The sequence below is a fragment of the Abramis brama genome (assembly GCF_963993115.1).
Source record: "Abramis brama genome assembly, chromosome: 11".
NCBI lineage: Eukaryota > Metazoa > Chordata > Actinopteri > Cypriniformes > Leuciscidae > Abramis > Abramis brama.
Genome location: NC_139973.1, coordinates 14,767,354 through 14,790,595, shown reverse-complemented (window position 1 = coordinate 14,790,595; position 23,242 = coordinate 14,767,354). Strand labels below are relative to the sequence as shown.

At 38.3% G+C, this 23,242-nt stretch overlaps 1 protein-coding gene across 4 annotated transcripts in view; it reads left to right on the top strand.

The window, feature by feature from the left end:
- pik3r3b (phosphoinositide-3-kinase, regulatory subunit 3b (gamma)) overlaps nt 1-23,242 on the top strand; it is a 170,750-nt gene that overhangs the window by 138,453 nt on the left and 9,055 nt on the right. For 2 of the 4 annotated variants that reach the window (XM_084128423.1, XM_084128424.1), the window contains one exon: nt 21,648-21,759. In XM_084128423.1, the coding sequence (XP_083984549.1) occupies nt 21,648-21,759 (112 nt within the window). Of the gene's footprint in view, nt 1-13,588; nt 14,025-17,365; nt 17,513-21,647; nt 21,760-23,242 lie in introns of those variants that run through there. The other 2 variants (XM_084128425.1, XM_084128426.1) reach the window with 2 other exon arrangements.

Below are 23,242 nucleotides of genomic sequence, written 5' to 3'. Positions count from 1 at the left end.
TGCGTGAAAAAAATATACATTCACAAAAAACAATTCACATGCGCAAAATAAAAGTATATATTCCTAAAATACATTTCACAAATGCAAAACACAATTCGTAGATATACAACTGTGCACAAAAACCTTTGAATGTTTAAAATGTACGAGTTTATCCTTGAATGTGAATGTGCAAATCGTCATTCACGTGTGAATCGCCTTGGATTTGTGTGTGTGTGTTTTTGAGACTTTCCTGGCAGCGAACTCCTCCTACACAGATGAGTCATACTCTTTAGCCAATCAGAAGCTTATCAATCGACCAATCGGTATCACGTGAGGGCGGGCCTAACTGCATGGTCATCAGCTTTCAACCAAGGACCGGTTGATCGGTTCATTTCTGTGTTTACTGAAGTTAAAGAAGTTGGAGATCAGTTGAAGCAATAGTTTATTAACTGCTGTTTAGTCCACATGTGAACATAAACATTTATTTTTAGTATTGATGGATTTTCATGTCCTGTCCACCACACATTCAACTGATGATGATGTATGTAATGACGTGCATATGGAGACATCTCTTTTGTTTTAAGCTGCATATATTATGTAGTTTTATTGTTTCAGATTTCCAAGATAGATGATGTATGAAGTTGCAGACAACCAGTATTGTGACCACAGTATATGTCTTACCATTCCTACTTTAATTCTTTCAAAACAGTTGGATGGAATGGATGTTGCAAGCCATCCATTTTGACAGTTGTTTCAACAAGAGGTTGAAAGTGATGCATTGTTACTGTATTCATTTGTGTCCTGTGGACTATACGCTCTAGGAATAAAGCCCTGCTATGCATGCATTATTAAATGTTCTTATCAGAATTAAAAGATTCAAAGACATAATTACATTTGATGTACATGTTTTATTAATTTGAAAGTTTCTGAATCCTTTGGGAATAAAATATATATAAAATGACTTGATCATGATTAATGTTCCTGTTACATATGAAGATCATGAACTTGATCTTAAGTATGAAGCACAACATTCAGTACAGAGAAATGTACGTCTCTTCCAGAGTTGTGAGATCCAGTCAGAGTCTTCTTTGCTTTTAAAGTATATAAATATAAGTGCAATACATCAAGTGAAAAGTTAACAAATTAATTGTGTTCAATCCAGTCATCAGTATAGGAAGAGATCGCTGCCAGGAAAGTCTCAAAAACACACACACACAAATCCAAGGCGATTCACACGTGAATGACGATTTGCACATTCACATTCAAGGATAAACTCTACATTTTAAACATTCAAAGGTTTTTGTGCACAGTTGTATATCTACAAATTGTGGTTTGCATTTGTGAAATGTATTTTATGAATATATACTTTTATTTTGCACATGTGAATTGTTTTTTGTGAATATATTTTTTTCACGCACGTGAATTTTTTTTGTGTGTACGTGAATTAGGTTTCATGCATGTGAAATTGTCTACGCATGTGTGAATCGTGTTTTTTGCGTGAATTATAATTGAGACTATTCTGCCTCCATATTGTCCTGCTTGCCACAGCATCCTTGCTGAACAAAGAGAGCACAGCTGATTTAAAATATGGCCTTTCTAGTAATCTTCTTCTGCTTGTCTGAACACGTTTCAAATGCACAGTTAGTCACTTACTTCATCCTCTTTTTTTAAGCTGCTGTCATTATCTTTTCCTTTTCTCTCTTTGGAGCCTTGAGTCGTCTTAAAACATTAAAAACACAAAGGCTGTTTCTATGCCTGTCTATCCAGCCTGCCACTTCAGGCTCTTTACCTAATGTCCACTTGTCACCACTCATCTTGCCCTCATCTTTCTTCCTTACCTTTTGCTGTAAAGCTGTGCTGATATTTAAAGGTGAACTAAGTAACTTTTTTATCTTAACCGAACAGCTTCGGAGTCATTGGAATGGTTATATGACTGTTTTCGGGTTGAATGGTGGTCTTCTTGCACCCCTCGAAAAACCACCTTTGCAACCAGGAAGTATCGCGTGATATCAGGTCTCGCAATGTAACGAATTGCTTTACGGCACTGCACACATACACTATCTAAACATTTATATGCTAGCCTTCTGTGTGGACATGGCTCGGTGCGTTCACCGGCTTCTTTGAAAACAAATGCACATGACCAGCGGGAGAAGATGGGAGGGGGGCGAGTTGCCAACGAGTTTTGACGACAGTGTTGTCAAATATCTATTCCGAAGCTGTAGGGGGAGCTCTATAGAGAAACCCGCAAGCAAAAAGTGAGAAAACAGCGAAGAAATCGGCAAAGCTGCATAGTGCTGCTTTAAGGCAGCGTGTTGTATTGTATGCTTTTTCATAATTAATCAAATTAAGTATTGTTATACTTTAGCACTTACAAGTATTACAAACATATTTTAACAAACTTATACTAGCACTTCATGTTGTTCACGAATATTTCTTTAAGATTTGTAAAACTGTATTTTGCTGAGCCAGCAGTACCATAGTTTGCTTTTGCTAAAGATACACTTAAGTATATTGGATTGTGCTAAAGGGGAACTATTGCAAGTATACTTTAGGTACACTTTAAATATTTTGCATTTAAAGACTGATATTATACAGTGATCATACTATCCTTAGTGATATTAAAACAAATGTAGGCGTAACATTAAGAAATGTGCATTGTGCAATAAAGAAGTACTCCAAATAAATTTTAATTATAATATTTACCTCAGTTAGTCTCAAGTGATATGTCAGTAAATATGTAGGTTTGTAGAAGTAGTATGACATAAACGTATTTTAAATACATTTTGGTATACGTTTTTTTCACTAGGGAAGTTATTTGTTAATATTTTTGGTGGATATTATGAACTAACAATAAACTGTTGTATTTTTATAAACTAACATTAGGGACCGTTTGGTATTTATGGAATGGACCACCGGAGGAAAATAGGGGAGGGTCATGTCTTTTTATTCTTTGTTGAGGGGAGGGTCATCCAACTTTTTTTAGTATAGGGGGAGGGTCACCCAACTTTTGTATTCATGAAAACAGCAAAATTTCAAAGTGGCTTGGTGCATATTTTTCCATGTAGCTCCATGTAGCTCTCTCAGTCTCGGCCCCCCATCGCTAGCAGATGGGTCTGACCCAACAAAAATCCAGTTTGCTGCTGTTTGACAGCGCACGCGCTCAGAAAAAGTGCATCATGTCAGAACAGAACGCCATTGAAATGTTTACCCGGCCAAGCTTTAAAGCAGGAGCAAATAATGAATTTTTGTGATTGCGAATAAGTGCAGTGTCCTGTGAGTGTAACTCTACCGCTGCATTAACATGTGATGTGAATGTACGTCGAGTTTTACAGTATTGGGACTGAGGCGCCTGAACTGCAGCTGACAGAATGTGCGCTGTAGCACGATACTACCATATTTTAGTTTCCATGCTTATTGTGTTTCCACAACAATGTTAGTGAGTAAATCTACTGAAATGGCCACCATAACAGTGGAGTGTGATGTGTAAGATGAGAAAGCAGAGGTTAAGTCATGGTTGTAAAAAAACAATGGCTATCTGAACATCTTTGCCAAGCGCAAACCAGATTAATCAAAGTAATCAATAAATTATTGGGTAGGGTCATGCCTTTTGTCACAATAATTTTGGAGGGTTATAGAAAAATGTATTGCTGGCGAAGGGAGGGTCAAGTCTCTTTTGACTATAGATCTCAAAACTCCTCCGGTAGCCCCTTAAATAAAAAATGAACAGTCCCTTAACAAATATTAATAAATACTGTAACAAGTGTATTGCTCATTGTTAGTCAATGTTAGTTAACCCTTAAACGCATACCTCAGGTCTTTAGTGACTCTGAATGTCATTCATACCCTCCTCCTCATTTATTTTTTTAAAGTTAGACGTTAACCTTATTAGTAGTCCTCAGTCAATTCATTATAAACAATATAACAAGAAAAAAATTATGAAAGAATGTCTGTTTTTGCATTCATTTTTGTAATAATTTTTTTTTTGTATAGGGTCACTAACAACCCGAGGTGTGTAACAGTGTAAATATATTTTTTTCTGCTCAACAATAATTTAATTTTTGATGACTGAATAAGTGCAGTTCACCTTTATTCCGCAAGGTGGCAATGTTTGATACACAATGATGAAGTGAAATTTCACTCATAGTTACAGCAGGCAGAAAACAAAAGAATAGAAAGTGTCATCAGCAAAACTTGAAATGGCTCAGCGATTTACTGCAGAGCAAGTACTGAATGCAAACAAATATTAGTGTCAATGTAACTTGGTGGATCTGGAAGAAGCTGTCAGCAATCAAAATATTGATTTTGAAGATGTTTAAAATGATAGTTTTGAGAATATGTTTGAGATCGCGAATATGAGCCAGATGCTGAATGTACTGGGAACTCTGACGAGGACAGTGATGATGGTATAACACATCTGCTCAAACTGAACCCTTCCAAGCTCCAAAAGGTAACAAAATATGCTTTATTTAATTCCTCTGTAATTGTTACTCTAATATCAGGAGAAATTTATATTATCGCGCCAGGTAGAGATCCATCCGTGTTAGATATAGATCCGGGTCGCTAATGATTGGCGAAACATTTATGCATTTAAGGTTTAATGCATTTACTAATGTTAGCTAATTTGTTATGTTACCATTCTACTTTTACCCAGAAGCACTTAATTTACTCAGTATGTGGTGTTGAAGTCTGGATTTGCATACTATGCAAACAAACACCATGTTTTTCTTTAAATTTGTGTGTGTGTTACAGTACATGTGTGCAAGAGAGAGAGACAAACACAAGAGCATGTTTATGAATTTCATGGAGTCCTTGTTTATCCACCTGGCTCCTCCAGTCCTATCAATCACACACTGCCATCTCTAAACCTGCCAATAGCACAGCCGTTACAGCTAGAGGGCTGTTTGGCCTCTCAGCTCCCTCATGCGTGATGGTGTTTTGCTTTTATAGAAACAGATATGTTTTATAATAAATAATATAACCATATATGTATATGATTTTTTTACACTTCAGCCTAAAGCAGCTGACCGTGGCCTGTATGTAGTACTGTAGTAACCTTTATAACTGAAGAGATGTACCCACTTTTGGAAAATAATCATTATATTTTAAGAGTTTTATTTTGCTTGGACCACAATGCAAGGAAATAAGAACCTGCAGCTGCTTTATGACAAAGCAGAGGCCTCTGCCAAATGATTGTCTCGGTTACCAAATGTGCATGTTGTAAGCCTCAGTCCTTGGATTGCACCTGCATTTACCAGTGTCTGCATTTCTCCCAACCTTGTATGGCTACTGGGCAAACTTCATGTTACATAATTAAAATTCATGATCAAAGCTAAAGTTTTATATTATGCCCAGTCTCCCATACACATATATTTATGCCTCTGGCCCTTTGCATGTTGTTTTGATCAGTTAACTATATTCACTTTTACAGTTATACTTAGACTTAAGTATACTTGTTCTGTTTTTCCACCCTATTTTCATTAATAAATATTCAATGTGACATAACTTTCACTTTAAAACTAGAGCCACCAAACAGGATTTGTGACTTTTGGCTACAATACCAGAGATCTGTTTTATCTGCATTCCTCTGTTATCCTTGTTATTCATCATTCCTGTTTTTTCCTATATATATATGCAAACATACATACACCATGACACAACAACTTTTCTCCCATTCTCTGTATTTTCATACTAATTTTATTGTGCATTTTAATACATGTAATAAAGCATATGGAATGGAACATTCTGTGATCCACTGTACTAATCAAACTTTGATCTCTTAAACTTTTGTTTTATAAGTTATCACTTCCATGTCTTTAGAAGTGTGTTATTGTATTAAGTGTGAATCCAGTGGGATTACATAATTTCAGGACCTTGATCCAGGGTTTTAACGTGTCCCTTGATTGTAACAAGTTGTGTGCGTAATTAATTCGTCTGATAAACTTGAGTTCCAATGAGATTTCTTGCTGAAGTGAACAAACTATCCATCTACCCTTCTCTCCCCCTGGCTCTTAGTTATAATTATAACCAGCACCTGATGTCTGTTTCATCCCTTGATAGAAGACTGAAATCAGTGACACACGCATGTCATTGTATCAACTGCTGATTGCCTTCAACTCCCACGGTTGTGTTGCTAGGCATTTAAATTGCATCCAAACAAAGAATGGAAAGATGCAAATGAGACTCCCTTTTTGAAACCACAGAAGGAGGATGCATTATAACTTACATACACAATATTTTACACCAAAATAAAAACAGTTCAGTGCTGTCATCAAGCAAAACTGAATCATCATTTATGAATCAGATTTCTACTGCATTATTTGTTTTTTTCTTGCAGTTAAAATTTGGTGTTAACACACATTTTCATGCCTCGTAGACATGGCTCTAAATCCAAAATATGGATTTATTATATATAATATAAATGCAGTGAAGTTACTAAATACAACAAATGTTAAAGGGTAACCCCTTCTTTTCCTCTAAAGAAATGTGCGGCCTACAGTTATTTAAGATTTGCGTGTTCTTTTGAAATGAAAGTAATCATTGAAGATTTTTTTTCCTGTCCATTTTTCATTCTCAAAACAGACATTTTTTTCCAGAGTGGCTTACAAAGCTTGTTTCAGAATTGCTGGGAAAATGACAAAAGTATGAGCAAGTAGAATGATGTAGGTAAGACACTATAAGGCAACAGAAAGAGGATTTTTCATCTTTCTTGACCTCAATCCACCCCTGAAGAGGCACACCCAGGTTCAGCCTCTAATCTTTTGATGGAGTCCATTCATTACTTGGCTTCTAAGTGCAGCCTTGCCATTGTGGCAAAGGGTTAATCTATTTGTTTCTCAAGTTGACACTGTCTCATAGTTGCAGACCTCGTTCAGCCACTTTAGTCTCATGACAGAATGCAAAGATATATGTTAAAGGATAACTGTCGCCAAAATGCAACCTAGGGTCTTTTTGTTAATCTACCCGAGGCAAACTTTCATTTAAAAGCATAATTAGAATGGAAACATCCATTCAGAGTGCTTGGGGCACAACTATGATAGCATCACAAATCGCTATTTTTAAAACACTTAGAAGGCTCGACACAACATGAAACTTTGCTCGAAGTATCACCAGGGGCTCTACACATGAACTCGAGCATTGAGAACATTGTTTGTGTACACAGAGTTTACTAAGAAGAAAGATTTTGAACAACTCACTGTAGCTGTGTCCGCCGGCATTTTGACAGTCAAAAATAGTCGATCTCCGAATGCAACGTAACATGGAGGAGAGTAAAGATGGAAAGCTCCTAAAGCTTAGTTCCATATAAATTCACGGATAGTTTGTTGTTTTGTAGTTAGTGAAAATCATTATTGACCTTGTATTTTAAAAAGGATGCTCATAAGAAGCAATACTAAAATTCAGAGTCAGTTCATTCACATTCGGAGATCGACTATTTTTGACTGTCAAAATACCGGCGGACACAACAGTGAGTTGTTCAAAATCAAAAGTGAGTTGTTCAAAATCTAACCATACTTTATGTAGCAAGTATACTAATATCAATTTATTAGAAGTATACACTGTTTCAATACTACTTGGGACTAAATTGGCTGACTTTTTAGTGTATACAAATATACTTTTTAAGTATACTTTGTTTAAGTGTAACAGTAGTAAACTTTGAGTACACAACTAGTTTACATCTAAGTTTTTCCTTTGTACTACAACTATACTACAAGTGAACTTACAGGTATAGTAGCCAAATAGTTTACCAATCAAATACTTGTAGCACATTATTTAGTTTATGAAAGTACACTTTGAAGTATACTCTCAGTAAACTACTAGTTTAGTAGTTTTATACTACAAGTTTTCTTGTAAGTTTTCTTTAAGTGAACTTATAGTTTTTATACTTATAGTTTACACTTTAAGTAACCTATTACACTTTACTAGTAACCTAGTAACTAACCTATTTTGGTATACATTTTTTATACTTGAAATATACCTTTAACTGTACTTTAACTCTTTCAATTTTGAATCCTTTATCAACACTTTAATGTAAGTTTTTATAAAAAAAATTAAAAAGCAACATTTTAAACAAAAAGCTGATAAAAATCCCATTTTTGTCAAAGACTATGTTTGAATGGGATTCAGAACGATCATCAAAACAAAGATGGGGTAAATCGAGTCCTTAAAGGAGCTGTATGTAAGAAATGTATTTCAATTAATCATAAAATGGCCCTGATATGTCACTAGACATTAAGCAATCATGTTCATTTCAAATATTTATATCACTGACAACAGTAGTCCGGCCAGGATATTGTCATTTAAAAGTGATAGTTGCAGCCCTCAACTGATGTTGATGTTGTCATGTTGTGTTTTGGCCTGATGCTCCACCCTCCACCTATCTACCAATCACAAAGTCAGTAGTGTTTCAGCATAGGGGTTGCCAGCTCTGCTCTAGTTACCACAGCTGCAGCTACAAACGTGTCAGCCTACGTTCCTGCTGGATTCTGCAGCATATCTGGCAACCTCGAGTCAGGGGGGAGGGGGAGGGGATACACCGCTCTACAGTAATTTGAAAGTGATTGCAGTACCAGTTTTGGCCACAATCTTACATACAGTTCCTTTAACACTCCCATAGCTTCACAGTAGTTTCCTCTCCATGGGTTCAACATTTCATTCTGTATTAACGTTAGGCAGTTTTGTACTTATATGATGTTTTAATGTTTGATGATCGCGTTATTATGCATATTGCAATCTTCTATCACTTGTTTCTGCTTCTTCTTCATCTGTGTTTTGATCAGGAGATTATGCATTCTTTCAGAAGTAAAGTAGATTTCAAGTAAATTCCTAAGTGGAGTAGCCTAAACAAAAAAATCAGATACTCAGAATTAGGAACACGTTTTCTTTATAAATCAATATTTCCAAACAATGTAAGTTTATAAGACAGTGTGTAAAACGATATGAAAAAAGTACTTAATAGGATACTCAATCAAAAGAGTAAACACAACTATAAGCCAAGTATACTTAGAATACTTAGGATAATTATACTTTTATGTATATCTTGATAAAAAGATTGAGTACAAGTACAGGCCAAATATACTTAGACTTTTCTGTCAGTATAAGTCAAGTATACTTAAGTACAATTGTAAGTATATTTCTGAGAAGTACATAAAAAGTAGACTGAAAGTTTACTTTCTTATTTTTAGTTTAAAAGATTAGTACTAATAGCACACTTGAATAGGCATTTTTCGTAAGGGAACTCTCTAATATTCTGTTTGATCTTATCGCTCCTGTTTAATCATCATCATAAGCTGTTAATTAGTCTAGGGTATGTGGATTATGCCTGCTGATATACTATCTTTGTGTCTTGCAAGCCGCTCTGGTTCAGACGGGTAAGAGTTAAACAGCCCGTCCTTTATCTGCTGAACTGCAGAATGCTGAGCAATGCCTGATGCCATGACAACCAGAGGGTCGTTCAGAGAGAAGGGTAGCTGAGGAGTAGGCGTGTGGAAAGAAAAGGATGACAAGAAAAGTAGACCGAGGAGAGAGAGAGAAAGGTAGAAAGGTGAAAGAGAGAACTTGAGAAGACTGTAGGAAAAGTGGCCATGAGGTGGAGCGTGACAGAGAAAGACAATGAGACAGAGGAAGAGGGCATGGGGGCGGGGATTGGCAGACGCTGGCTGCTTGTTACCGAGTGTCACCGGAGTATTGCATCAGTCCAAGTGGGATGCTCACATTGCAGGATGACATCACAGGAGCGCAGACTGCCTGCCACCCAGAAATGGAGACGGAGGGAGGCTGCATCTGCCTTTACTAGCTAATAAGCCAGGGAGCTGGGTGGTGTGTGCTGCTCTTTTTTTGCAGAGTCATTAACACTTTGTTGTCATTTTTAGGCCGCTCTGTTGCACATGTGCCTGCACAGCCATACTAGTGATTTATGCATATCTGCACCCCTGAAAATCCTGCCAATTCAGGATGAGGAAAAGTGGAGAACAAATACCAGACAGTATGCCTAATTGTTTAACTCGAATCAGAGCGTACATCATCCAAGACACATGACTCCTTCTGCCGAGTGCGCCCATTAGTGCAGCCTTGTGGATAAGAGAGACTGATATCTAGTCATGCTTGAAGGTGTATCCGATAATAAAGAACTACCGTATCTGTAATGTGCGTCCGGTCAGTAATGAGCTTTGTGAATTACTCATATGTAGTCTATATTTATCATTGCGGACTGCAGCACTAAAAGGATATAGTTAACTAAATGAAATGTTGCTTTTTGCTCATCATCATGTTGCTCCAAACTGGTATGACTTTTTTTTTTTTTGTGTGTGTGGAACACAAGATCTGAAATTACTATAATACCCTGGCCACTTTTTTTAATATAACATGGACTTAAGTTTTGGCCTGTTCCTCACACAGGGTTTAATCGTATAGCTTAAGAAGACTTTGAATGTAACGCACAAGCAATTTGGACCACTTTAATGATCATTTTATTGTACTTTTTCATTATTTTTGAAAGCTTCAGTTTCCATGGGGACTAACTGCATGGAAAAAAGTGACCACTATAATTCTCTTTTTGTGTTCAATCAATGGAAGAACTAAAGTCATACGGGTTTGGAACGACATGAGGGAGTAAATGACAGAATTTTCATTTTTAGTTGAGCTATTCCTTTAAAAAAAAAACATTTCTAGTTGTTTTCTTCTTCTCTTTTCTTTCAGTTGGCTTTGAGAGAAAAAGCTTATGGCTTATTCTAGGCAGGGAGACAGTGACAGAGAGAGCCGTCTGATTCTCATGAGCTCAGCAGAAAAAACGAAAAAGGTGATCGCTCTCACTGTGTGTAATTTACAGTGGATTGAAATTAATTTCCCCCTCCATGATATCAGCTGGGGAACAATGATATTGCTTCTTTCATCTCCTTTATGAATTATGTATAATGCACACCAGTGGTCACACAACAGCTCTGGGTTTTGTGTGCCTCTCCAGTGCCGCCCTTATGTCCGTGTTAAAAATGGAACAAAGAAGCCGTTTATTTGCATCTGAACTGAAAATGTACTTTCCACTCTAGTTGTTACAGTCACAGATAAAATATGAGATGCTCAAAGCTATATATAGTCAATACAGACACAGCACAGTCAGATTATTGTCCCTCAGCAAGCAGGCCCCTTTTATTTCAGCATGTCGTCAAAATGTCCTTCAGTTCACCATCCTCAAATCTCCAGGTCATCGATATACCTTTACAACTCCCCTAGCTTTTCATTTCTGCTTCATTCTTTCAACGGGATTTGGCATCGTTTAGCTGGGTCTTGTAGTCAGGCAGATTAGAATCTCTTTCTGCTAGTCATGCCTGCCTTTTGGGATCACATGCACAAACCTACATGTGGAAAATAATTTATACTAGGCTAAGTAATCGGAGAAAAAAGTGTGACATAAGAAATCCTGCTGGTATAGTGGGAAACATAATCTAAATCTAAATACAAAAGCTAAATACATGAACCTTGTCATTAGAAACCAAGCCAAGCTTTAAAAGCAAATAAGCAAATTTTGAGTCATGTGGCATCTAATCCATGTGTGTTCACTTTGAAGCAAACTATATGGTATTCTACTCATAAACAGTGACAAAATAAACTTTTAGCACATATGCAGATTTTACATTTATATGGACAAATATTGATGACTCATCCTACACTACAAAGATAGGCCTGTTTGTCCAATCAAATGCTCTCCATAGGCCTATACACTGTTTACCAAATGTATTATTTAAACCACAGAGGAAACCAGATAGGCCTGATCAAGGAAACTCAGTATTTTATCATATTTATGTGTGTGAATTTCACTTTAATACAATTAAATGAATACTTTAGGACTTATCAAACATTTGATTTTAATCATTCACCATGTCTTAGTTCATAGATTTTTACTTTGGTAATTAATTAAAGTTGCAGTGCACATAGTTGGCTATTTCTTTTCCTTTGTAACTCACACATATTGGATCAGCCAAATCTGAATCCCCTGCAGACATACCATAGAAACACTGGGTGTTTAGCTCACTGTCCAATAAGAGGAGAGGCAATAACAAGCCGCAGTTGGTTGTGCTTTAAGGTTTCTAAGGCACACACACTTTTCTGACACTCAAATCCCCATGGTCACGTGTTTCTTTCTCCGGTGTTGCAGAGGCAGATAGCAATACACTTTAGTCCAAACCAGACATTGCAGCCACTGAAACAGAGTGACCTCAAATAAATGCATCAGTCTTAAATTTACAGCTGGTATGGATGTAATTTAAATAGTCCTGGCATTTATTACTCGTTCATTATGCATTAGGTGTAAATGATTCATATTTTCCCACAGCTTTTATGGATTACTGTGGCTGTTCGGTTGCTTGTCATTGTTTCGGATCCATCTGCTCATACTGAACTGAATCATGGACAGTGACAATTAAGCAAGTTTGACACCGTTGACAAGGACAGCCTTTGTCAGGCACGAGCCATCTGGAAGGTCCTCCCTGTCCTTCATTAAAGAGATGCAAACATTGTGGCCTTTTATTCCGTTCTGGCCATAGAGAGGCATTCTCTCATTCTTCTTGATGGATAGATCACACGTATGTGAACAGGGGGGACACGAAGAGGCAGATTGCCATCCACAAAATAATTGTTCCTATAGCAGACCACCAAACATTGATGAGATTTACATACAGAAAAACAGTAAACACCCTGACCCACAGGCAACAATTAGTAGCCTAAAATATTCAGGTTACATTTTTGCATGTCTGGAGGAAGTTCACTTTTATTCTTAATATTGCTTATTTTAAATGTATTGATAAGAGTGAGTGATAGACCAGCACATATATACGCAAGTGTGTTTGTGTCTGACTGAAAAGGTATATTTGTTAAGGTTAGTTCTTTTAATTTATTATTAGAATGTAAGTTATTTTATTTTATTAACAAAAATTACAAATTCACCAAAATGTATTCCAGTTTGTATTTCCAAACACAGATGTCCATTATGGGCAGCTGTTTCAACTGTTATGGTGCTTCTAATATAGGCTACTTATTGGTTACGGTGTCAATGAATATCTCTAATAAACATGCTATATTTTACGTAGGCCTATTATAGCCTAATATCAAAATCATTACTTCCTCCAGCAACTGCTCTCTCCATCAGTTTTGCACCTCATAGTAACGGTTCGACCAATAGGATGTCGACTTCCGCTCTTCGAACAAGTTCATTGGATCACAAGAAACACGCGGCTGCAAATAATGTACAAACTCTGACTTTGGCAACTAGTTGGAAGAGAAGCGCATTTTGATTGGCTCCCAAATCTGGAGTGTGCGTGCTCCACAGCACCTACAGTGCAAGTGATCCGTTTTGAGAAGAGGCCATTTCGTACCAGAGAGGGGGTTTCGAAAAATGATGTCACTTGTGAATGAAACGACACCGTTACACACGTCGAAATGAGAAGACGTTAATTATAAACTCGGTCTTCTTTTCGTGTTTTTAATTATGTGTTATATTAATTACCCATTAAAACGTAAGCACGAGGAGAGTAGTTCGCTCCACTCTTTTCCGTTGAAACCGGTTCCCCCCATGCTGTGTGTGCACCGAATGGACTCTTCCTCATGAAGTGAAAGGGCCGGTAGACCTGGTATGAGCTGTTTGAAAAGAAGACTATCGTTTCGTCATGGTAGGACGGAGTGGATTGTAGAGCTGGTTTCTACTTTCTGTTCTGTCGGACTGTAAAGAGATATTTTATAAATAAAAAAAATGCTATATCAAGTGATATTGGATGAGTGAAGCCTGGTGCTTTGACAGCTTTCATGACACGCAGTTACTCTGAAGCAGGCATTCAGACTGTTAAAGTTGAGCTCTCCGTTCAGTCAGAAGAGCTTTTTATGTTTCCTTCATTCGTCTGTGTTGAAAACTTGATTTTATGAGAACCTAGTCGATCACCAGAGGACTCAGAACATGTACAATACAGTGTGGACTACGGAGAAAGAAGATGACGACTGGAGGGACGTGATGATGCCCTATTCCACTGAATTAATATTTTACATTGAAATGGACCAGCCGCCAGGTACAGATATAGCATAATTAAACTAACACCACGCTTGGTTCACTCCAATAATGTAAAATCTTATTTCCTCACTCTGATATTGTTACAAACCTGACTTTTTCCTCCATGAACCGCAAAAGGAAATGTTTGGTACTGGCAGCCTCAGTCACCATTTACTTTCATTGTATCTTTTTTACCATACAGCGAAAATGAATGGTGACTGGGATGTCATTCTGCATATCTCCTTTTGTGTTCCATAAATGAATGTCGTTTAGCGTATTTAACATTTAAAGTCTCATTATTTGACATTGAACTCTATCTGCTTAGACAAAATGAGCTTGCATCTCTTCTTTTTTGTATTTTATTTTAATGTTATGAACAATGAGTCATGTATGGCTAACATTTAAAATCCCCACTAGTTCTTCCACAAAGAACAATTTCGCCATCTTAAAACCGTTGTTTTCTTGTCAGTTTGTCAGTTAAATGTGCCTTAATCGTACTTGAGATGCACTGTCTGCGTTAGCATTAGCGTGTGCGTTTTTAATGCACGATAAATGAATTCTCATTCAGACAAGGGAGCCATATTAAATCTTTCTCCCTGTGCAACAGTGCATATCCCTCTATACATTTATTTTAAAATAACATTTCATCTGAATACGAAAGTTCTATCATTTTCTCACACTTGTTCCAAATCTTTTCTTAAGTAGAACGCAAAATAAGGAGTTAGGCAGAATGAGCCTCAGTCCCCATTCACTTTTTTATGCATCTCTTTTCATACAATGAAAGTAGTGAATGATATGACTAGGTCGTCATTTTTGCATATCTCCAGATTCTCCTTTTAGTTTAACTATCCCTAGAACTTGTGTAAACCTCTATATATCCAGTAATATTGGTTCTGTAGGGAATTTAGGCCTGTAAATGGTTAAATTATATGTTTTTAGATTGTGTTACAGGTCCTGCTATAGGCTGTCAGTTTTTCCTCGGGAGATTTGTACGTTTTGCATGGCTCACCATAAATTGTATTAATATGCAAAATGTGGAGAGATCGAAATGCATTCTCTGAATTTGTTTGTCACCTTAATTGGTGTTATACAGAATTTTACTCTGTGCTCTTTTCCCCAGCCATTGTAGCAGATCGGGACTTGTAGACTTGTGAAGTTACAGAATTATATACTGAGTCCTTGTGGAAGCTCTTTAGGGGTCTTTTGGGAATAAGTTTCCTCGCTTTCTGAATGTTAGTTTTGGTGTTCTGCATTTCTTATTCACATCCAGTGCCATTCATGTGTCATTTGTTAAGCGCTGACACCATTTTATTGCCATTAACAATGATGTCATAGACTGGAAACTGGATCCTATTCAGAAGTCACAGGCATAGTTGACAATGGGTCGTTAATTCATGTCGTTAATTCCTGCAATAAAGAGACGGATGACACTTTTGGAGGCGTGAAATGGGAATGGGAATGGGAAAAGAGACGGTTTGACGGTTTTTCATGAGGCTGTACTTCCGTGAGACCATTGTGAATGGTTTTAAGGCAGACTGTGTTTAATGCAGAAGCACAAAACACATTTTGTGGATTGTTTCTTAACAGTTTGTCCATGTGTAACATTTGTAGTTCGATTGTGAAGATGGTGCTGTCTTTACCTACCACCATGTCTTGGTCCAAATGCAGCCTAATTCCAACAGTGAGCAGAATTGATCTTCTTTCTTTTTTTTACTTTTACAAAATTCTCTGCGTTGTTCAAAGGAACAAAGCCTAACGCTCTGTCCTAACATCCTCATTTCCTAGAAAATGAGCTGTGGTGGACTGAACGGATCTGGCAAGCAGGATTGTGGGTTGAATAGCCCTTCGATTGCTCTGCCATGGGGATGAATGAGCACAGCACTGTGTGATCAACCCACACATTAATCTTATCTTTCATTCTGTGCCACTGAACACAGGTTTATCTGATCTCTCCTTATTTCTATCTGTCCGTTTGTCCCCGTGTACTGTCAATAGCCCCTCATTGACTTATCATCTGCTTCTTCCTCAACTCGCGGCACTTTATCTCTGAGACGCCGTTATGGAGACACTGCGGGACACTGAAATCCGCATGACCCGGGAGAAGATGGATATATTAGTAAGAGTGAGAAGGAAAGGAAAGAAACAGGACAAGGTTCCCCTGCAGATGTTCATTAGAATATTTATTACAGCTGAATTGAGATGTGGAAGGCTCAGAGGTACGGCCCAGTTATGTGCGTGCGTCTGCAAACAAGCAAGTGACTGCTTTGTTCCGTTGCAGTATCCAATGAGCACAGGTGCCACGCTGCCCCCAGGGGAAAGTTGGCCCCTGTCTCTTAGGGCCAGTGATGTGTGAGTGTAATAAAGGCTGCCGGAGCCGTGTGCTCTGGGTGGACAACAAAAGTGCAGCGACACCAAAGGGAAAGTCAGCTTCTGACATACCTTAATGGCATTCGTATGACATAAGGGATGGAAATGTCACTGTATCTTTCTTGATGCATGGTTCGTTCTTTGTTCTGTGCCATTTCAGCTGGTTCAGTCCTGCATTTATTTGAGCTTGTTCATTCATAAAAGTGCACAGCACATACATCTGTTGAGAAAGCAGAGGGTTTTTTAGCACAATGTGAGAAGGCAGCATTTCTCTTTCTCTTTACATTCATGCACATAATATACATGTGTGTGTGTGTGTGTATGCATATATATATATATGTATGTGTATATATATATATATATATATATATATATATATATATATATATATATATATATATATATATATATATATATATATATATATATATTCGACTAGCTATATATTATTTTTCATTATGACTATACATTATGACATAAACATATCAGCCTATACGTAGATAGAGAATTGTTTTCACATTCTGCTCGGCTCGCGTACGTATGTATGTATGTATGTTTAGAGTGGAGCAGAATGTGAAAACAATTCTCTATCTACGTATAGGCTGATATGTTTATATAGTCATAATGAAAAATAATATATAGCTAGTCGAATATATATATATCCCTACTTACTATACATACTATGCACTAAAAAAAAATCTTGTAATCTGATGTTTCAAACGATGCAGCCGTGAAGTGGTTCAGTGTTTGTGTCCTGTTTCGTGTTCGCCTCAGCGTGTGTTAGCGTCTTTGCCTTGTCTTTCTCTGGGAGGAGTGCTTCCCCCCCCCATATATCATTCCCTAGAGCTTTCCGCTCTCTTTCTCCATCTCATATGGTTCAGTCCTGTCCACCTCCCCTCCTGCTTTCTCATTGGCTGCTGCCGATTTCTTCATTGAGAGGGTTTGTTAAGCCAGCAGCATCTGAATTTAGGAGCAGGGATTTTCCCTCTGGCTTTAGTCTGAAAGGCAGTGCGAGGGTGGAGAGAAAGCGAGAGCGAGTGGGAGAGAGGGAGAGGGAGAGAGAAAATAAGAGGACTTGTGTCACAGACAGCTGAGTGCAGGCTGTATACATGCAGCTCAAAAAGGATCCCGAGGAGGACGGTAAGGGAGACACCATTCTTCTTTTCTTCTGCTTTTTCACACTCACTGTCTTTGCTTTCGTCTTTTTTTGCTGTCTGTTCATGCTCTGAACAGACTGTCAGGGGAGCACAATGACAATTAGTGTTTGTTCTATTGTGTGGGAAGTGTCCTGGATCTTGTATAAATGGAAACGTGCTTTTGTCAACATGAATTAACATAAGAATTGTGCTTTTTCCAGAACGTGTCATCCTTGATAGCTGTTCTCCATTTTCTTGTTTTGTATTTTTTTTTGTGTGTGTGTTAAAATGATTTGAGGCTTAATAAGGTTGTTGTAAGAGTTCAGCTGCAGGGATTGTCTTTTAGTTATTCATTAGGAATGAACAGAATTAGCAGATCATGATAATATGTGCGCAGAGCGTACCCAACGTACTATTTAAACCACCCATGTGCTTGGTGACACTTTTAATTCATTCCCCCTTGGATCGGGACGTGGCAGCCCACGCCTGCTGCTCTCTTCAATGGCACTGTCATCACTCTCTGCCACACGTCTTTTATCATGCTAATGTACCCCCTAATTTGTACATACAAATCCTAAACTAAACTGTTTATGTGTGTGGTGTGGTGGTGTCAGTCTATGTTTGTGTTCTCTTTCAAAGTACGGTTGCTCCATCAGATGTCACCTGTAGAACCAGAAGTTTGAACGTGTCTTTTTGTTGCTGTGCAAAAAACACAACTGCAGTACAATGACCACCTGAGATGATGTTTTGAGCTGCACGTTGCCATTTATGTTTGTTTCCTAAACAATGGACTGCTCGTCGTCGATTGCCATAGGTTTCACCTATGGATGTATAGTTTTCTTTGTTCAGACTTGCGCAGCGTTGCATTGCCACTCACTCCCCCTCGTTCTTTCTCATCCTTTCCATCCTACGTCCTGGTCACATTATTTTTCTTACATTTGCATTTTCATCTTTCATTACAAGTTTAGAAAAAAAATAAGATAAGAAAAAAAATGTTTAACCAAGTTTGCTTTGCATTCATTGTGAAGCATGATGGGCTAGTTTAATCTTATATAAATTTGAAAAATACTTTTGCCTTTGTCATTTAAATTGACCCCTTTGTTCAGTTTTGCCATAAATCATGATCGTAATTTGTTTGGATCGGTGAATGGTATTTTTAAAAACGACTGCAAGCTGCTATTATGTGGGCTTTCCATTGTGTGCCCCCCAGCTACGATATCTCTGACACTAACACACATGAGGTGGCTGCCATAATGAGATCACCTAGCCACATCTGTCTTTTTCAAGCTTTCTTTCATTCCATTTCTCATGCTTTTTTCCATGCTCACACCCCAACAGTAGCTCACAAAGATATCTATGTTTGTGTGTGTGTAGTGGTCACACACTTGCAGAAAGAGCTGACAGTGAGAAAACTGGTAGGCAGGAATTTGAGGTTTCAGGTGGGCTTGTGCACCTGCCTTTTGGCTGCTGCGGAAAGTGAATGAGAAAAAGAGGGGTCATTTCCCGTTCTGGTCGCAGGCGGTTACTGTAGCCCTGAAAGGAGCTTTGTGACGAAATTAAATAAATAAGGCAGAAATATTCGCTTCAGACATATTAATAGAAAAATGTTTGTGCGCTGGTGTTTTCAGCTCACACGTTAGTCTTGAATAGTGAGATATTGAATATCGGTTTATTGTTTCTCTAAATTACATTAGGGAGTGGAGAAGGAGAGCCATGCAGGTATTTGCAAATGTAATATTAATATGGTGATTATTGTGTTGGTGTAGAGGGAACAGAAGGTTATACATTGTCAAATGACTGTTTATAAGGTGCTATGCTGCACAAACGATCCCCTACCAGACGGTGAGCTTCCAAAAGTTCTTCTTTCTCACTTTTTCTATCATGGCATTTGGCCGATCTCTTCTCAGACCAACTGAAATGTAGGAATAGTGTGTTTGTGTGCACACCTGCAGGAGCGGAGTTTGGGTGGGGATGTGTCCGTTAAGCTGGCTTCGCTTTGACTGGTTAAAGCTGCTCACCCCACCAGACTAAGGTGTTTCCTGTGGGCCAATGGAGGGAGGAGTTGTCACAGTGTCTCCTTTAACTCTGACTACGCTTATGCTCTCTCACTCCAAAAACCACCACTGCTTTTAATTAATAACGCCCTCAAAGAAAACCATACAACCACCCCTCTCCCCATCGACCGAAACTTTGAAAAAAAACTATAAAGAACTTCACTCAGCAAATGTTGGGAAGTAATGAATCTTAAATGAGAACTTTTTGGATTTCGGTGACATACCGAAATGTGCCAACACGATTGTCTTTCACTCTCTCTGATCTTTAACGATTGTATTATTAATTTATTTTATCATTATTTTTTCTTTTTAAAGGGGCCAATTGTGTGCAGAGCAGTGGGTCATTCCACAATGTGCCAGCAGCAGTGATTCATTCATTTGCTGTAGTGTGTGTTGCATGTCCCTGTGGGCTTTTATATCTGTGACTCACCTCCGGTGTATTGGACTTAAGTCTTGCCTCTTTTCATTCACATGCCAGATAGAAGTTTCCTCAGCTAGAAGGGCCCAGGGAATTATAGAATCTGCTCTGGCTTTTATGACATCCGTAGGCTCTCTTGCTCCGTGCCTTTCCCCTTTGCTTAATGGAATAGACCCCTCCCCTATCCTGGCATAGATACACACCCGCTCTCACACAGCCTTGTCTGTGCCAGGCCAGTGACAGGTGGGTGACTGTTTTTACAGAAACTTGACGGTTATTATGATGTGACCATATTTGAATTTACCATGGTAATGTTCTTCATGAGCCTGCTTAACTCTGCATGAGCCATGTCTTCCTTAAACAGTCAACTAGTATTTTAAAGTGTCCGCTACCTATTTTTTAAAGTATGTCTTTAGTTTCACTTAAAAGCCTTCTGAATAAACCTGTGAATTGAGAAGAGTGGTGCGTTGCTGTTTCAAGGCCACTGTTGCGAGTTTCAACTAGGTCAGGGGGAGGTTAGTTTGGCTTGGCTAGGTGCAGGTCTTGAACACTGCTTCTTTGTGCATTTTAGACGGACTTGCAGCCTTCAGTTTTTTGTCTCAAACTAGTAAGTCTTTGCCAGCTGCACCTGGCTGAGCATTTGCAGGTTTCACTGAAGCACTTGCACACAAAAACACGCAAGCACCTTGTTTAGAACAGCTGTAGTTCTCAAAGAAAACCCTTAGATTCATCTAGTTTTGCAAAACCTCATTTGCATGTCATTTAACCATCATTCTTAGCTTGCTTTATTTACCTTAGAGCCAAAACTAGACTTACTAAGGTTGAAAGATTCACGTCAGGAGATTAGACGTGAGAAAGTATTCTGTGAAGATGTAGCCCAGCACATACTCTCTCAGCAATATTTCTCAGAGTGAGGGCATTGTGATACACTGCGTGGCTGAGCAGCACATCCTGGTGACCCCTGACCCACAAGATAGCAAGAGCAATATCAGCATTAGCTTTCCAGCATGTTGTTGCGGCAGCTGTTGTTTGCTTTTGCAGTCAACAAAGAAGCATTTCGCTCAAAGGAGAGGAACCTGTTCATTATAGATTCAGTGAATAGTACAAAAGCACCACTGGCTAAGAAGGTCATTTGTTTTTTGTTTATACTTTCACATGGGCCTAATGGAATGTGTTGTTGTTGCATTTTCCATGAAAACTGATCTTTTGCATTTTCAGTGGAAATTATTGCTTTTTCCGAAACAAACTTGTCTTACTACAGATGACGTCAATGAGAATTAAAGGCATTCTATGGGAAAATTGAGAATAGTTCAATGAAGTAGCCTAGTGTTTTTTTTTTTGTTTTTTGTTTTTTTTGTGTGTACTCTGTGGCATAAAGTCTGTATTTTATGTATTTTAGATAAAGAGTGATACTAGGATTATTGTTTCCTTAGCTTTTTGCTCAAATTTGGGTTCTTTTGGCAGCACAAACTTAAGGGGGATCGTACTTGTGTGTTCAACCCTCCAAATGAACAGCCATACTACACAGACGTCCACTTACTTTAATCTCTAAGGAGATTAGGTTTTCATCTGTTAGGTCACAACTTTTTGATCTAATTCTTATCTTAAGGATTGATCATGACATCAGAAGATTTTCCTTTAAGATAAATCTCTCATTTCTTCTGCAGCTCTTCCTCCCAAGCCTGCAAAACCCATGACACCCGTAAACGGCAACGGTGTGAAAGAAGCCGCCAGTGGCTCATTGCACGAAGCAGAATGGTACTGGGGAGACATATCAAGGTAAGAGTCACTTGACACTAGACTTCATTTTTCACTTGTGTGCATTTCTCTCTGTTCTGCTCTGAAAATCTTTCCCTGTGTCGGTTAGCTCATAGTTGAACACATATGGCAGTGGACGTCAGGTGATAGTTAGCATGTGAAGTCATGAGACAACATGCAGATCAGATGAAAATCTCTCTGGGTTCTCTCAGGATGTTTCTTGCTCCTCGGGAAATGTCAGATTCTTGTCTTCCATTCCTCCACCTGATGGCTTCTGTGTTGGTAGCCTGAGGTGAAGTCTCACATGCAGCTCTGGCATGTCATGTTGCTCATTCAGCAGTCTGCGCTCTGCTGCTGTATCTCTAACAAGGCCACTGTGCACTGCTCTGCAAACTTTTTTCTGTTCTTTCTTTTATGTGAGCTGGTGAACTTATTTTGATCTCTCCTTCTTTTGGCTCACTTATCCTGGTGGCATGTACGCTTTGTTGCAGCTGTACAAAAGCAAAAAGGCAATGAAATGGGGGAGAGATGCAGGGTGCAGTGGTTTAGTTGCCATTACTTAAGGCGAGGGATAGAAGAGCCCAAATCTCCAAAATGTCTGGCCAGTTTCCAACACAATCCATAAAACTGTCAGGTTTTTGCAGATTAGTCTGCTGCTTAGTGACCAGCTTTAGACTCGTTTGATGTTGGGAGAGTAGAAATTCTGCTGAGATACTCACAGATCTTTGAAGCCTCGCTGTCCTTTAACTCACACAGTCCCTTCCCAGATAAACTTGAGCTGCTTTTAGCTCTGTTCTTAGTGCTTTACTAGTTTAAGAATCAAAGACTAACTAGGCTAGTCACTCTAGGCATCAAATAAAGTAGAATTCCAAAGCAAAGTGATACTGACCATTACATTTCAAATGTGGACAGTCATTATGACACATTGAATAATGTGTGCATCAAAATCCTGTTATACTGCGCAGCTATACAAGTTTTTGGTTAATGTTTTTTTATCCCTGTAAAATGTTCCTAACTGATCATTTTCTGTGCAGTGGTAGTGTGTTGGAAGATTTGACTTGACAGATCAGATTTAGAAGTACTGGACATGTTGTTTCAGTTGAGTACGTAGTAATGGTTCTCAGCCATGTTAATCATGTTAGTCTTGGTTTTGTTTTCTTCTATATTTGAGTTTAAAGGGATAGTTCACCCAAAAATGAAAATTATCTCATGATTTACTCACCCTCAAGTCATCATAGGTGTATATGACATTCTTTTTTCAGATGAATACAGTCGGCGTTATTAAAAAAATTCCTGGCTCTTCCAAGATTTATAATGGCAGTGAATGGCAGTTTCTGTTTTGAAGTCCATCAAAATGCATCCATCCATCATAAAAGTGCTCCACACGGCTCCTGGGGGTTAATAAAGACCTTCTGAAGCGAAGCGATGCGTTTGTGTAAGAAAAATATCCATATTTAAAACTTAAACCATACATACGGATTCCGCTTAAGTCTAAAGCGGAACT